The sequence below is a fragment of the Hermetia illucens genome, chromosome 6, assembly GCF_905115235.1.
Source record: "Hermetia illucens chromosome 6, iHerIll2.2.curated.20191125, whole genome shotgun sequence".
Lineage (NCBI taxonomy): Eukaryota > Metazoa > Arthropoda > Insecta > Diptera > Stratiomyidae > Hermetia > Hermetia illucens.
Genome location: NC_051854.1, coordinates 76,581,614 through 76,598,568, shown reverse-complemented (window position 1 = coordinate 76,598,568; position 16,955 = coordinate 76,581,614). Strand labels below are relative to the sequence as shown.

The following is a 16,955-nucleotide window of genomic DNA, read 5'->3' as shown; positions in this document are numbered from 1 at the left end:
GGATGAAATGTTTCATGGATGAGGACATGGGAACTTCGGTACCCCCAAGTGCGGCTTTTCCCAGAGAAATCAAACACGAGTAGATCGTGTATCTGGCGGTACGGTGTGGGGGAAACTGCGTCACACGCGGACCGCGGCATACCCTTCTAAATGTTTTCCATTACACATATTACACATTAGACTCAGTTTATGTCGAAAAAGATAAAGATTGGTCAAATTAACCGGTAGCAAAGCCCCCTCCTATCTGCTGGCAGCGAGGCTGACAAAGCTACAGGACTGCCCCTACATTTTCCTGTTCCCAGGACTTAGCTACGGTCATCATACAATACCAGATAAATGGCGAGAGGAAAAACATCATACTTGCTTCCGCTTATTTACCCTATGCTTTTTTGTATCCTCCACCGACGCAAGAGCTTAGGGATCTGGTGGCGTATGCAGAATCAAGTGGTCTCGAGCTCTTAATAGGTTGGGATGCGAATGCTCAATATATTTGTTGGGCCAGTAGCAAATGCAATCCAAGAGGGAAGAAGCTATTTGGGAGAGTACTTAACACCATAGGCATCCAAAACATCCTTGGGAACAGCACTATACGTGTGTTTGAATGAATATAATGCACTAGCAGCTGTATTTTTTCCCATTCGAACCACAAGTCCGCACTAGGTCATGTGAGGCGTGGTTGCTTTGTGGAGGCGCTGCAATGTGTGAGCGGCTTATCGGAGATTCACTCGAGCTCCGCACCAAAATAAGCGCAGTGAAGCAGGATGACAGGCGGCGTAAGAACCGGGCTCGTGGCAGTCTACAGTCAGCTACCGACCACACGGGTCGATTTTTAATAGAATTTGGAATAGTCCAGTCGTTTTTACCTTACTGTCAAATTGCTTCTTTCTGTTTAATGTTTTGCTTGAATTTGATAACTAAAAATATAGATTTCATTTTAACGTTACTTGTAACTGTGAGTTTAGATTAATCAGTTACAATTTGGGAATCAGAGTGCAGATATCATCCCCAAGCTATATCCTAATGTGTTTTGCTCCGATTCATCATCTCATCTCATTTTAAAACGAATTTTTTCAGATGCATACAATCCCAAAACAGCCTGATTGCAAGATAAATCTTGGAGAACTGCGGTCCAATCTTCTGAAGAAAAAAAAACTTATTTAGAGCTAGAGAATTGACTCTGCGGACGTTTCGTGTAAACGATGGATCGATTAATATGGAAGTCTACCTCAAGAAGGGGATGGTGAAGGTCAACTTCAAGATAAGCCCAGTCAGTTTGGTACAAGTAAACAGAGTCGGCGAAAACCCCAGTTTATGTTCCACACACTTCAAAACGCCCTTAGCTGATTTACTGAACGCTTATCTCGATAGAAAGAGTTGTTTGGGAGACTCATGGGTGGAGTTGCTAATAGATAACTCTTCAAGTACAGTCTGAACGAGCGATACGTTATTGGAAGCTAACTCTACACTATTCGATGTAAAAGATAGTGGCTATATTGCACTCGTTGAATTGTTTGAGACATTATGAAGCCGTAAGAGGTGATAAGAGCTCAACTTCTCAATTTGGTCGAGCTGTTGTGACTGCAACTCAGTTGCCGATGATGAGCCAAAAAAAATATGCAGCCAATGATTTGTTGCTCTTTAATCCACTTAAGGTTGTCAGGCAAGAATAATCCAGAGCTTAAGTGAAAAACAACCAAAAATTATGTTCATTATAACTTTTATTTCGGTAAAACAGTATACAATTTTCTCCTAAATACTAAAAACATTACAATTCTTTTCCAAACGCTTCTGTTCGTCTATTCATTGCTAAATACGCAGCCTTATCGTTATAAAATCCTCGCAATTCGGTTAAAATATCAATACTTATTCAAAGCCAATCACAATCACGATAATATCTAAACTGACAAAGGAAACTGAAAAAAAAACATATCTAAATTACATCAGCCGGTTGATTCGTAATCTGGTCTGCTTGGTTGTCTCCATTTCGTCGTCTTGCATAAACTCTCAAAACTTGCCGATACATTGGTACAAAATAGCAATTCCGATAGATCCAACCGCCACATAAAATCAACAAAAGGATCACAAATTTCCAAGCATCCCACATTTCCCATTCAAAGAAACATGCAAACGACCAAACCAGTATAGCTATCAGAGTATTATAACGAACCCGTGCAGCGCTCGAAATGTCTTTCGTTATTCGTGCTCCACAGTAATTGTGAATCGCCACCGAGGCTATGAAGAGACAGTGAGCCAACACAATAAGGAAATTATTGGCCATTTGGGCAATCGCGTCAAGAAAATCTTCAACGACCCCATGTGCATTGTTGCCAAATGGTGGTCCGGCTTTTAGGAAGTTCAAGGGAACGTATAAAACAGTTAAAATGAATAGCCCAAAAACACCTTGCCAACCAATTGCTCGCAATGGCGGGATGTCGAGCACTTTAATATACTTCTCCTCTTGGATATATTTTATTCCATGGAATACTAATGAGCACAAGACTAACAAATCGCCTGTAAGAACTGAATTTGATTTATATAAATAGTAATCGTTCACCGTTATAAAACCGGCACCGGAAGCTAGTACCAATATTCCGATCCATTGGTAACAACTCAATGTCTGATTTAAATAAGTCACACTGAATATTCCAACGAATATTATCACAGCACCTGAAACGATTCATTTCCAAATATTTACAGATCGCTTAACTTGCAGACTCCAACAAAAATACACTTACATTGTAACATCATATAACTAGAAGCTGTCGTAAGGTAGAGTCCAGTGAAAAGGAGAATTGAAGCTATAACTTCACAAATTGTAGCAACCATAAAAACTCGTGGGCTGTAATCTTCATTGCCAATTGTAAGAATATTCCTTTCTTCGGAGCCATCCTGCAATAAAGAAACAGATGCCTGAGTAACGTACATACTTATTTATCAACTAAACAATAAAAATTGGACTCAAAGGCACAAACACAGTCACCCAATGAATTCACAGCACCTTTCATTCATTTTCGGCGTCGAACTGGATGTTTAAGATTACGGAGTGTAAAGCTCCTCGGAATGAAATCAATCAAAGTCACAGCGAAAGGAGGAGGCATAATAGGTGGTGTCGGAAAAGAAAGACACAGAAGAAAAGATTTGTTGTAAAAATTGTCACTTGAGGATAAACATCTATGGGCTAACAGCTTGCGAAATCTTTTTAATACCGAAATATCAACTGCGTCGTAAATAGAGACTGAACTCTGGCTACGATCTCTCGCTACCGAAAACGGTTTTTGATTGGTTTCTAAAAATTGCGTTTGCTACTCAACATCGGTATCAAAATTGCTCACTTCTCCAGCTTGAGCGATAATTACAGCAATATCGGTTAGATATTCCGAGCCTAAGTGAAGGGAGTCTGGAGAGGACTTCTCTCACTCCTGCAGCACTGTGCTTTTGTACTTTGGAAAGCCTGGCGATAGTAGACGCCATTCCAGCGAATGCTTTCTATGAACAAGTACTACAATTGTAATCATAGTGGATGATCTCAATATCAAAATGTGCTCTGAAAAAACATTGTTCAAACATGGTGAAAGGTTCGTAGATTGCTGCATCTTTCGCCAGCTCGACAGGGACGAGTACAGAGGATACCATAAAGGCCGTTAACTCTCAACCAACCGCCAACGAATATCTAATTAGATCAACCATATCGCACACAGCATTAGATTGGGGATTTACCTTCTAAATCCACATAACAAAAGGGGAGCCGAAACCGGCGGAACGGAAATCATCATCCGACGGTCACTTATTTCCACTTGTGTGTCGCAGCTGCGTCTGCTCACAGAAAAGCGGAAGATCGGCCCATAAATTCATTATGGATCGTAACTGCAATCCGACTGTCCCCTTGCAGTGGGAAAATTTTCTTGCTGTGCGAACGGCACAGACCAACAACGGGAGAATATTCAGTAGCCTTGCCTGAATCAAAAGTGCTTTTATCTTTGGTGCTGATATGGACGGCTCCGTTAAACAAAAACTTTATTTTTTTTGTGTGTGTGAAATAAAACAGAATTGTCCCGTCGTGAAGGGGATGATCGCTAAATTTCCGAAGAAGGGCACTTGTCTTGAGGGTGGCAATGTGAGCGATACGAGGTTAGAGAATTAAGTAACGAGACTGATTCCATAAAAACCGCATATTTAAAAATTATTCTACAACTCTGCCATCCCCTTCAAAGTAGTCCCCTTCGGCAGCTATACAGCGATTCCAGCGAGTTTTCCAATCTTCGTAACATTTGTGGAACGCTTCGACTGGGATGTCCGCGGGTACCCTCGTCACAGCCGCTTGGATGTCCGTAATTGACTTGAAATGGGTTCCTTTGATCACCGATTTTGTTCTAGGGAACAAAGAAAGTCACAGGTTGACATAAGGCGAATAAGGCAACACGGCGATTCCTTTAGAGGCTAAATACTAGGACACGCTGGACGAAGGCAGTTTGTACGTCTCGGGTCGTTCTTCCCAGGATGTCGATATCGTCAGCGTAGACCAGTAGTTGGGTGGACTTAAAAAGCTTCGTACCCCTCGTACCCCAGGGTCAGCCTAATCAGTCTTATCAATTTCGTCGGGATACCAAATTCTATCTAGACCGCGTAGTTTTGCCCTGATGGTGCAACTAATGGTCATATTCCAACAGGTTTTCCATTGCTTCCCGCTGAGAGAAAATCTTATCTGTGGTTCATTTGTCTGCAGTGATGCCTCTTTGTTATGGGCCGATGGTGTCGTGGGCGTATGGAGCTATCCGGCCTAGTAAGATAGCGGAGAATATCTTACATGGGCAAAGCGATTTTTTGATATTCAGAGTCGTTCGAAAATTATAGTGTTGAAGATGTAGTAATAAGTCACATGCCAGATTTATGACGATTGTCATAATAAAGCGCGTATTTATCGATCCGAATGACTTCGCTAAAAGGACAAGAATTGACGCCAAGGCTGTACATGTGTTTCTTCAAGAAACCTGAAGTTTATGGAGTAGGTATACTGTTGTCAGCCAACAGAGGCTATTTTAGCTTACAAAAACTGTTCCGCTCGAAACGTCTCACCATAGGGTCAAAGCTCTTACTGTACTCGAAGACTTGGGTTCTTAACAAGAAGAATTGCGAACTCTTGGCCGCTTTCGAGAGAAGAATCCTCCGAAAAATTTTGGCCCCCTACATGAGGATAGACGATTCCGTAGCCTACATAACGACGAAATCTATGAGCGATACCATAACCGTGTCGTGTTATGGACACCGTCACACGGGACATCCAATGTCCGGCGAGTCTGCACGGGGACTCATCTGAAGTGGCAAATTGGTCACGAAACCTTACCAGGGGTATACTGGTACCATGGGAACCGGGAAAGCCCCTGGACTCACATACCTCGGGTGAACTCCTGTTGTATGTGAGGACAGCTCGGTTATTTGCAGTTGGCCCCCCTAGTGGGAGTTTCATGGTGGTTGTGGTTGTGGTTGTGCTCAAGCGAGAAGAGACCTTCGAGCCTCGACGTGGTGTTGCGTATCAACACGGGTGCCGTACTCCATATTTCGGTAGAGATTTAGGTAATTCTTGCATCCACCAGTATGAATGCTAAGCCATGCACTTGGTATAGACTGGTACCGTTGTGACTTGTCTCACCGGGGCTCTGATTGTGGTCACAAATTCAATCCGTGTCTGAAGAGGACCGTAGGATTAAGTCTCACGACAGGTGCCTACGTAAAACACCATGGGCTTCATTGTCCAAAAATGGAATGACCGCCTCATGCAACACGGTCTCAGATTGAATCTAAACAAAACTGAATTTTTGACGACCGATCCCCATAAAACAGGCACAATCACTGTCAGCGACATTGATCTGCAAGAACTGAGCGATTTAAATACCTCGGATCAACGCTATCAGCCAATAGAGAACTGCTTTATGAAATTGCTTTACGCATTAACGCAACCTGGATGAAGTGGAGTTCCACAAATGGTGTTCTTTGTAATCGACGTATCAACGAACATCTCAAATCTAAAATTTACTGCAATGTCGTCCGTCCTGGTTCTGAGTGTTGGCCTACTATAAAAGACAATGACCGGCGTCTTGTGGTAATGGAGACGAAGATGTTCCGTGACACGTTTTGATCACATCCGAAATGAGGATATCCGCGATCGTTATGGGGTTGCACCGATCGTGGAAAAGTTGCGAGAGAGGCATCTTCGATGGTATGGTCATGTAATTCGTGCTAACGAGAATGCACTTGCCAAGATTGGTCTGAACATCAAAGTCGATGGTAAAGGACCAAAACACAGGCCGAAACAACGGTGGCTTGCTACGCTGGATGGGGATTTAAAAGCCTCGAGATTGCACCCAGATCAGGATTTGAGCGGATAATAAAGTTGCCTTCTAAATGGCAACAAGTTTGCGAACAAAACGGGGCATATTTGACTTAAATCGGATAATTCTAAGTACGTTAAATAATTTTACCTACCTGAAATCCAACTTTCTTTAATTACTGGATGTTATACAGGAAAACCCCAGGTAATTACTCAGGAAAATGCAACTACTTCCAGTTATCTGAGATGCATACACAGCTTCTTGGAATTGTTTTATAATTTTAAGATTTCTTGAAAAACATGGGGTGTCTTATCATTTTTACCGCCACCGTATGTATGTAGACCCCCTTCCCCGACAAGCAGTTTTATACTAAACGATTACATTACTAAACAAAGTAACCTTATCGCCCGGGTTTCCCTGCAGCAGCTTTAGCTAAGTTGAATTTTGATTGTGCTCAAAAATTCGCTACAAACTTAATGATCGCATTCAATGCAATCTTAATCCAATAGACAAAAAATCAATGGCGTAATAGACTAGCCCGTATGTGTAAGCAAATTTTTTGCCGCTTCTAATTACATTACGGCCATAAAGAGAGATTACCTGTCTCCGACGCAGTAATTTGAATGTTATTTCGTACATCAAAAAACAAAGAAATTGGCCGAAGAACAAGCAGCCCGTCTGTATGAACGGATGCTGGAAGTTTCGCAACACGCCATCAATTCCTTCCGAGTGCATTCGATCGGCCCATCTGTGTAGCAAAAAAATTCCAAATTATATTTCACACACGGTCGAATTTAAGGTAAACAAATCCACATACTTCAGCAGCAACACATTGGAAACTCCGGTGAGGAACAGAATCAGCGGCGTAAATTGACTCCAGTCCATTTTCACATTAAAAATTCGTTTACACTAATGCAAGGCGCTGAGTGAATCACCGGATTCAATCACAATTAAGACATATAGACCCCTGCCCTGCAACTGCTGCAATTTCTCAATTCTCGAAATAAATAGAGCCGATAAGCCTCGTCGACGGACTTGTTTTCGATCAACAGTGAGTGGAGTTCGCCAAGCAGCTGACAGAAGTCTGGTTCGGAAATCGGCACAATGGCAACTGTCATTGTTTGGGGAGAAGGTGGGGTTTTCGAATAGCACACACGTCGTTGATGTGACTGGAAACGCTGATGTTGTGCGGCCGCTGTACTTTCTGTTTTATTAATATCAAACAGTGTAACAGTGAAAGAAGCAGGATTTCTCGAGAAGTTCGGAAAGGATTAAGATGAACGGTTTTGAGGTGTTGACACTCCCAGGCAAGGTAATCATTTCTCGATTTTTAAATTAAACCGAAACAGGTGAACTGGGTCGTATCGTGGAAGCTAACCTCATCTGGTGCACGACCAAGTGTTCACCCAGTGGACCAGAGGTATGTTTAGCTAAGAAACTGGTTAAACACTTGAAGAGCGTCGCATAGCAATGAAAACAATTATTTAGCAAATACCATTAACGAATTGTACTTGAATGTCCATCTGGGATAAATTTGATATGACGCGCATAAAATTCAATGCGAAGGATGTGGTAAAAAAATATTTGTTCTCCTTCAAATTTACCTTTTGCGAGGGAAACTACAAAATATTGCAAAGATAACATACATCAAATGGTGAAATTTGCTATATACTTCTCCTCGCTAAAGAAATCACCTTTTTACTCAAATTTGGATTTATTTTTAAACATACTTTCCTTTCCTGCCCAACACTGCATTGGTACCCACTGTCACGATGAGTGCCCAGCATTGCATTTCCTTAGCACCAAGGCTGTCACCCAACCAAACTTTCCCTACATGTTTGCCAGTCGTGAACACCGACTGCGCGAGATAATGTGTATATGGAACCGGACGGCACGTGCTGAAGCTAACCCGAATACTAGCAGTTCGGCGAGATGTGGGCCGGGGTTCTTGGTTCTCACATATTATCTCCCTGTCAGGACACAGAGATTTAATAACGTGCCTTGACTCGGGGGTCAATAAAACAAAACCCATCCGGGGTAAACTGCCACCGAGGATTTCAATCCCAAAGCAGCTAAACTGCCTAACGGCCTGATAAGGGAAAGGACTAACTCACTAAAACCTAACGCGCGAGGAATGGTCGGGGAAGGGTCAGCTCTCCCCCTTTTCCTTTCTTTTTCACGGGGGGCCAGATGATATGGTAGCCTTGCGGCGACCCACCCCAACCTAATCGTTTGCCAGCTGCCGCTTTAAACATATTAAGGGGAACAAATGGAAGGACCGATGCTTCCTGGGAGAGATTTAAGGAACAATAAGAAATCTTGAGTTCAGAATATAATAATTATTTCCCCCTTTTCCATCTCTTTATTTTTATTGAAATGTATCTTTTCAGCTCAAGGCATACTGTCTGTCTCTCGTTTTTTTTTTTTGTGATTTATTTTAATATTCTTTATTTCATCATCATCAACGGCAGCAACCAATATCCAGCCTAGGCCTGCCTTAATAAGGAACCCCAGACACCCCGGTTTTGCACCGAGGTCCACGAATTCGATATCCCTAAAAGCTGTCTGACGTCTTGACTTACGCTATCGTTCCATCTCAGCCAGGACTTGCCTCGTCTTCTTTTTCTACCATAGATATTGCCCTTATAGACTTTCCGGGCTAGATCATCCTCATCCATACGGATTAAGTGACCGGCCCATCGTAACCTGTTGAGTCGGATTTTATCCACAATCAGACGGTAGTGGTATCGCTCATAGACTTCGTCGTTATGTAGGCTACGGAATCGTCCATCCTCTTGTAGGGAACCAAAAATTCTTCAGAGGACTCTTCTCTCGAACGCGGCCAAGAGTTCGCAATTTTTTTGCTAAGAACCCAGTTCTCCGATGAGTTCGTACGGACTGGCAAGATCATTGTCTTGCACAGTAAGAACTTTGACCCTATGGTGAGAGGTTGGCAGTCAACAACCGTGCGCGAATTCCGTTGTCATAACTATTATCAGTTGTGATTTTCGACCCTAGATTGGAAAGATTTTCAACGATCTCAAAATTGTAGTCTCCTATCTTTGTTGTTCTCGTTTGACCAGTGTGATTTGATATTGTTGGTTCTTTAGCTTTTGGCGCTGACGTTGCCACCAGGTACTTCGTCTTACTTTCATTAATGTGCAGCCCAAGATCTCACGCCGACTGCTCGACCTAGATGAAGGTAGATTGTACACCTCAAGTTGTTTCTCCTATGATGTTAATATCGTCGGCGTAGGCCAGTAGTTGGGTGGACTTGAAGAGGATGGTGCCTCTCGTATTTACATCTGCATCGTGAATCACTTTCCCCAGGGCTCTATTCTTAGACCGTTGTAGATTATAAATGGTCTCGAGAGTGATGATGATGATGGTGCAACTGATGGTCTTATTCCAAAAGTTTTTCCATCGCTTGCCGCTTGAATTCATCATAGATACGAATTAACACTAAGTGAACTGAAACTGAACGATAAATCGGCGAACGGGTATATAAACCGATTGATGCATTTTGCGGCTTTTGGCAAAATCTGCTATAGTTAAACCCAATTTTTTTCCGTCTGATTCAACATGTCTAATCATTAGATATCTACCGAGGCAGTTAAAAAACTAAAGAATGGAAATCAACCCGACCTCTTTCATGAAAATAAGAAAAGCAAATATATAAGGAAGACAATCCCATTCTTTCACGGAAATTAAGCCTAAATTCTTAGACATATCAAAATTCGCTCTATTACACGCTAAATTGTTTCTCGCTGGAAATAGCGCTATTATTCTAAATAACTTCTGTAACGATTACCCTACATTTAGTCTAAAATTCCTTACTCGAAATACTTTAGTCTTTTCATTTATCATTCGGGGAACTTGACATTGTCGTCGACATGGTGCTTTCGCTCTTGACAGTGGTTATAGTCGCGGTGAATTCGGTGGACTAGATTGTCTCCGCTGAGATTGCAGCCTCTTCATCTTACAAAGCCACCGCCACTTTCAACTTTTGGGACGAAGAATGCCTACAAGTCGGCCGTATCGATCAATTCTCCAAATTGTTCGGCAACTTTTTGCGTGTTTTGGTGTCTCCTCATTATTACAAAATGTCCGTCCTCCTGTCAAACGATAGATTCGCGCTTTTCACTTCGCGAAAAATGTTCGCCAATTACAAACGGATATCTTTTTTACCACTCGTAAAACTTGAAATCCCCTTTACACATTTCAATGAATTCTGATCTTTTTCCCGGTCGGAGGACAGACTCTATCTTTACAAGTTTCAATGTCAAAAACTTCCAACGTCCAACGAAGTCTGAAGATTCAAATTTGAACTTTCGAAGTTTATTTACAAATTGGAATATTCGAACCTCAAAAGTGGCCAGGAAAATTATGTCGGCGTAACACGATATCTTCATCAGTTGATCCGAATCTGTGTTATGATCGACTGGGAGCAAACGCAGCATCAATCGCGATAAAAACATGCCAAACTATTCATGTAAAATAAAATGTATAAATTCTGTTAATATATTCAACAGAATCGCATTTTCCCCCATTAAAAGGAAATGTCTAACAAACACACCAAATTCCTTTTTCCATGATTTTCAAACTTCAGACTTGTGAACTAAAGTACACTAAAATGAACAGGACGCTTTCAAAAGCAACTTGAAAGCTTAATATACAGAAAACAGGTTTCAGCTCTGGATTCTCTTGTAGCGATAACATTACCACGCTTGGGATCATTGCGAGTTTGGGTCCTTGCTTCCGTCATTGAATTCGAGGAGGCTTTCGGCGGGTTGCTTCGGGGTGATTTTTGTTTTTTGTGAGGAGATGGTACCGATTTTTGTTTGCCGGAGCCTCGGGGTCCGCGATGCCAGAAACCGTTTGTTTTCACTTGTAGACCGACTTACCTGAGGCTAGTTTGAACGACCGAATGACGATATTATGTGGTGATGTTAGAAGTGACCTGTCCATGAACGGCGGTATGAGTTGGTTTCGCGTCCTTTACACACAGAAATTTAGCGTCCATCGGGCAAGGATGAATTCCGCGCTCGCGGCGAGAGGCCTGTTCCGATTTAACTTCACTACTATCGCTGGTTTATCGTTAAACTGGCTAAACACCTGAATAAGGTCATTACCTTGTGCCGTATTATTTGCCTAGATTTATATTTTTACCAGAAAAAATTTACGAAGTACGATTCGATTCGAACATGGTTGTACTGCGAGAAATAGTGGGTACTATGTATATGTTACGAATGTATTCTGGATAAGCGCAAACGTTTTTGAATTAATTTTTGTTGATGCTGTGGAAATAGAATTTAAACTCGAAATCAGATTATTATTTTTGCAACTTAAACATTTAAATTTCTTATAAAAGGGCATACCTTATTATATTCTACTTTAATAACATATAAAACCTCGTTAATTATTTTAACAAACAATAATCGAAGTTTCGAGAAGTTGTCTCGGCATCTTTTCAATTTTTCAATATTAAATTTTCCTCATATCCAATGGGACTGCCAGACGTGATGTAACCCATGAAATTTGTTGCGTAAAGTCTTCCTAAGTCGAATCATTCCCAAAAACACTGATTTCACATGACCGCTATATTGGCCTGATTTCACTGCTATCGAATTTTTTTTTATAAGAATATTTCATATTTAAGGTGTATGTAAATGCCCCGAGGAGCCTTGACAAATTTAAAACGAATATTGCCAAAAAAGTAAACAAGTCGGGAAACCGGAAGCTTGACGCTTCAGGTATAAAAGGTTTTGTGTTTCCCTATGTGAGGAGCATAACGTAATTCTCCATTGGCTTATAGCATTGACCCGAGATATTGAAATCGTTCAGTTCTGGGCAGGTTACTGCCATTGCCAGAACTCAGCGATTTAAATATCTCGAGTCAATGCTATCAGCCAATGGAGAACTGCGTAATGAAATTGTCTCACGCATTAATGCAACCTGGATGAAGTGGCATTCCCCAACTGGTGTTCTTTGTGATCGACGTATCAGCGCACATCCCAAATCTAAAATTTACTGCAATGTCGTCCGTCTGCCGCTCTCTATAGTTCTAAGTGTCGGCCGACTATAAAGGACAATGAACGGCGTCGTGCGGTAATGGGGACGAAGATGTTGCATTGCACTGGTGGTGTGACACAGTTTGATTACGTCTGAAATGAGAATATCCGCGATCGATATGGGTTTGCATCGAACGTGGAAAAACTGCAAGAGAGGCGTTTTCGATGGTGTGGTCACGTAATCCATGCTAACGAGAATTCAACAACCAGTATTGGTCGGAACATCGAAAGCAATGGTAAGCAACCAAAAAGCCGGCCAAAACAATAGTGGCTTGATACGCTGGATGGGGATTTAAAGGTCTCGCGATTACATCCTGATCAGGCATTTGATAAAATAAAATGACGAAACCGGTCACCACGAGCCGACCCCCGCTTGTGAACTGAAGGCCGAAGAAAAAGAAAAAGATGTGAGGAGCGACGAGTGCACGACAGCTCCGTGTAATATAGCTAAAAATTCCATTGTCCTCTATTTTCTAGAAAGCGATTTAAATAAATCATTTGATGGAAAGCCCTGTGTTGATAATGGCCAACCACATACGCTTCACGACCTCAGGTTAATATTATTAGCGAATGGAAACAATTTAACCAACATCAAATATAAATAAGGGCTAGGGAGAATTAGATTCTTCTTGAATGGAATTTTAATATTTCACTCGAATTTCAATTATTCTCGTTAATTATGACGTCAGCATCTTATTTGTATGGCTTAGAATGCTGTTAATTAGCACGAAATTGATAAGTTTGAACTGCTATAACTTTCCCACTAATAGTTGGATTTTCATGAAACCTGGCATGTGTATGCACAAGGCTGTCCTCTATGTCGGTGCAAAATTTAGTACACTTAGGATGAACTTAAGGAGAGTTTTTTAGTCTATTTCTAAAAGTTGATAATATACTATTAGTAAATTTTTTGAGCAGATACCGGAATGGGACATCTCTCGAAGGTTAGATTTCACATAAGTGATTTACACAAAATCTTAAAAAGTGCTGCAGATAAGTAGATTCTTCATAAATGCGACTTTAATATTTCACGCGAATGTCAATTATTCCGGGTAATTATGACGTCAGCATCTGATTTGCATGGCTTTGGAAGCGGTAAAATCGCGCGAAGTTTGAACTGCTATAACTTTGGCGTTAATTGCCAGATTTCTACGAAATTTTGCAAGTATACACAGAATATTGTTCTCTATACTGGTACAAAATTCCGAAGTCCTAGGATGAACTTAAGGGAGGTTTTTCAGTAAATTTCTAAAAAGTAGTAATATACTATTAGTAAGTTTATTTGAGCAGATATCGGAATGGGACATATTTTGAGGCCTAGATTTCATCTAGGCGCACCACCCTGATTTTTTCCGGATTTTTAGGTTGGGTAGTTTCCGAAAATGAGTCCTGTCTCACTTCGAGTGCGTACATTTTGACTCATTACTCACGCACTTTGCAATTTATGCCAAAACTAATATCAGTTTCGGAAAGTACAAATCGAGACCTTCCATTTGATACCCTACACAACTATATCCGGTGAAAAAAATTTTTGAATCCCTCCTTTGCATGTATGGGGAGCCCCCCTTTAAACTCCACCTAAATTTATGCCACTCACTCGGATCGGTTTAGCCGTTTTGGAGAAAAATGCGTGTGACAGACAGACAGACATTGAATCGATTTTAATAAGGTTTTGTTTTACACAAAACCTTAAAAACACAATATTGAAGAAAGTAATAGAAATGTCCACAAAAGAACCCTGAACAGTGTCAAGTCAGTGTCACAAGTAGATTTTACATCCTAATACAGGTTTATTATCTTTTTAAGGTTTTGTTTTTAACATGTCATTAAAATCGATTTACTGTCTGTCACACGCACTTTTCTCAGAAACGATTACACCGATTGACATCGATTCGATAGCAGGGTTCATAACCCCAACGCATCCAGTGAATTACATTGGTGTGTGTTGAACTTAAGAGGGTTGGAAGCGTTCATGCAAACGAGAAGTGCGAACATTTTTTCATCGAATATGGCTATATATGTAATTTTTAGTAATATAGGTCTTAATTTGAAGCGGCATACTGGAAAGTTCAGTGGAAATCCCACTATTATTACTAAAATTATAGTGGGTCAAATTTGTCTCTTTCTTGTCAATTTACTACTCCCTAAGAGATAAAATGTCAGCACCATATCGAATTGAGTATCGGGTATATTCAACGTATATACATTCCGTGTTATATATAAATGAAATAATCGTGTACCGAAATATTACATAAGTTAACAAAACCTTGTATATCTGAAGCGTCGGTTTCCGATTTGCTTGTTTTTATATTTTGTGATCAGGGGAGAGAATGGCTTTCATTGATAAGTGTCCAATGGAATGCTGGTTGATGAAGTATCTATCATTGACTGACCGAAAATCAGATAGTTTTTGCACCTAAATAATAAACAGAAGGAAGGTTATTTATCAATAAGAACAGCCCCACTCCAGGTAATCACCATAAACAGGCAATGTACTGATTTCTCGCTATGCGGACTCGAAATCCCTTTTAGATAAAAAAACATTACATGGATAGTTGAAATCGAACAAAGAATAGATGACAAACTGTTCCCACGACGACTTACAAAGCAGCCATTGTCGGAACTGTTGATTCAGCCCTGTAAATGTTGAATTAATATAAAGGAGCAAATACCACCTTGTAACCACTTCGGTCACGCTGCTCCCAGGGCAGAGGTGAGGCAGCGTCTGATGAGTTGCCTCTGCCATGGACGAAACCACAAGCCATATCAAATTCAGTTCTCTATCGACATTGTAGAAATAGGCCTGTTTCCTTCTTTTGAATTTATTTTAATTATACTTTTCATCTAGGGGCGCTCTATGATAGCTCGACGACCCTTTAAAACTGGAGAAACAATTTTCGAAGAAGAACCGTTTGTCTCCTGCCAATTCTCTTGGAACCAAACGTACGGCTACTTAGCATGCGATCATTGTATGCGCCCTCTTGAAACATCAGAGCGTAATGTACAGCGCCTAGCGAATGACCCATCAATCACACTACCACTCCCAGAATATTGTCCCACTCAACAATGGATGGAACAGTTTACCCAGTGTCCACAATGTGGGATTCGCTACTGTTCAGAGGACTGCCGAATAGAAGCTAATAAAAAATACCACACGGTGGCATGTATGGGCAATCGGAGATACGATGAAACCCATCCAATAAATATACTTAACGAAAAGTGGAAGTAAGTGGCTGATTGTTGATATGTACAGTAAAAATTGATAATTAACGTTCAAAATATTCCCAGAAAAATGCATTATCCACCTGAGACGGGAACTATAATGTTAATAGTTCGCATCCTAGCTATGTATAAGCAAAGTCGAGATAAGGAAGAATTCCTTGAAACCCTCAAACAATTTCAGAGTATTGTTGTGAATGAAGAATTACAAATTTTCCATAAAATGCTCGGCACGAATTTCGAGAGTCAACTAAGTGATTTGTTTCAGACATTTTGCCATGCCTTCAGTTCGGAGGAGTTTGCAATGGTATGTCTATAAGATTGTAGCGACTTCAACATGAAAAAAAGTTTTTATATAAAATAGTATTTAAACTCAGCTTTTATCTCCCTCAGTTCCTGACACCTGACGCTTTCAAATCACTGATGGGTTTGATCGGCACAAATAGCCAAGGTGTTGCTACAAGTCCGTTTGCTGAGTGGGTTCGGAAGGTTTCCGATGTTGATCTACCGCCACAAGAAAAACTTCAGCTGGACAATTATATCGATGAGCTTTATCACAAATTAAACGAATGTAATTGAAAATTACGCTTTATTATTCCGGCTGAAGATTATATAAATTATTCTGAATTCCAGTTGCGGGCGAATTCTTAAACAATGAAGGGTCTGGTCTCTATCAACTTCAGAGTAAAATAAATCATAGTTGCATACCGAACGCCCAATCTAGTTTTCCATATTCCAACGACATACTAGTTCTGAAAGCTGTGAATGATATTCAACCCGGTGAAGAGATTTGCATATCATACTTAGATGATTGCCAGCTGGAGAGGTCGCGGCATTCTAGGCAGAAAGTAGGTTCATGTTTGCTGTTGCAATAATCCGCATTTTATAATCGAATCAATGATCTTTTCCGCAGACGTTGAAAGAGAATTACCTATTCATATGCAAGTGCCCCAAATGTGAAGAGCAATTGAAGGATCCTGACGAAACAAGTGAGGACGAAGATGATGATATGGATATGGAAGACGAAGACGACGATGAAATGAGTTAAGTGTTTGTATGATAATAATATGAAACTGAATAAAGTATATTTTTTATTGAAACATTTGTCACTTAATGTTCTATAGTGCAGGCGCTGAAGGTAGATGAATATGCAAAATGTGAGGACCGGCAACTATACTCAAATTCTTCTTCTCTTGGGGCCCTAAATAAAAAAAACTCATATTGCCAGCCGTTGTGTTGGTCGCTTTCCCTTGTGCCCACCCTTCTCCCCGCTCGTAGTAGCCAATATTACACAATTTTTAATGCGTAACAATTTATTTTTTCGTGTTTACGTTGTTTT

General features: G+C 40.8%; 2 protein-coding genes across 3 annotated transcripts; one reads left to right on the top strand and one right to left on the bottom strand.

Moving 5' to 3' along the window:
- Positions 1-1,700: 1,700 nt before the first annotated feature.
- Positions 1,701-7,379, bottom strand: LOC119659025 (solute carrier family 35 member F6). Its single transcript, XM_038066920.1, has 4 exons — positions 7,144-7,379; positions 6,927-7,074; positions 2,736-2,889; positions 1,701-2,667 (listed from the first exon to the last, which is right to left on the bottom strand). Exons 1-4 carry the CDS (start codon positions 7,209-7,211, stop codon positions 1,931-1,933), a joined length of 1,107 nt encoding a protein of 368 aa, XP_037922848.1. The 5' UTR covers positions 7,212-7,379; the 3' UTR covers positions 1,701-1,930.
- A 42-nt stretch (positions 7,380-7,421) lies between these two features.
- Positions 7,422-16,716, top strand: LOC119659024 (SET and MYND domain-containing protein 5). 2 transcript variants are annotated; one of them, XM_038066917.1, is made up of 6 exons: positions 7,422-7,638; positions 15,246-15,622; positions 15,686-15,923; positions 16,010-16,187; positions 16,250-16,464; positions 16,530-16,716. In XM_038066917.1, exons 1-6 carry the CDS (start codon positions 7,603-7,605, stop codon positions 16,662-16,664), a joined length of 1,179 nt encoding a protein of 392 aa, XP_037922845.1. In that variant the 5' UTR covers positions 7,422-7,602; the 3' UTR covers positions 16,665-16,716. The 2 variants fall into 2 exon arrangements, with proteins under 2 accessions (XP_037922845.1, XP_037922847.1); XM_038066919.1 differs by lacking the exon at positions 7,422-7,638 and adding an exon at positions 7,725-7,746.
- The last annotated feature ends 239 nt before the right edge of the window (positions 16,717-16,955 follow it).

Coding starts and splice junctions, on each gene's coding strand:
- LOC119659025 (XM_038066920.1), bottom strand. CDS start 7,211: ATGGACTGGAGTCAATTTACGCCGCTGATTCTGTTCCTCACCGGAGTT. Junction 7,075..7,143: donor TCCAATGTGTTGCTGCTGAA/GTATGTGGATTT, acceptor TTTGCTACACAG/ATGGGCCGATCGAATGCACT. Junction 2,890..6,926: donor AATTACTGCGTCGGAGACAG/GTAATCTCTCTT, acceptor TCTTTATTGCAG/GATGGCTCCGAAGAAAGGAA.
- LOC119659024 (XM_038066917.1), top strand. CDS start 7,603: ATGAACGGTTTTGAGGTGTTGACACTCCCAGGCAAG. Junction 7,639..15,245: donor TGTTGACACTCCCAGGCAAG/GTAATCATTTCT, acceptor CTTTTCATCTAG/GGGCGCTCTATGATAGCTCG. Junction 15,623..15,685: donor ATACTTAACGAAAAGTGGAA/GTAAGTGGCTGA, acceptor AAATATTCCCAG/AAAAATGCATTATCCACCTG.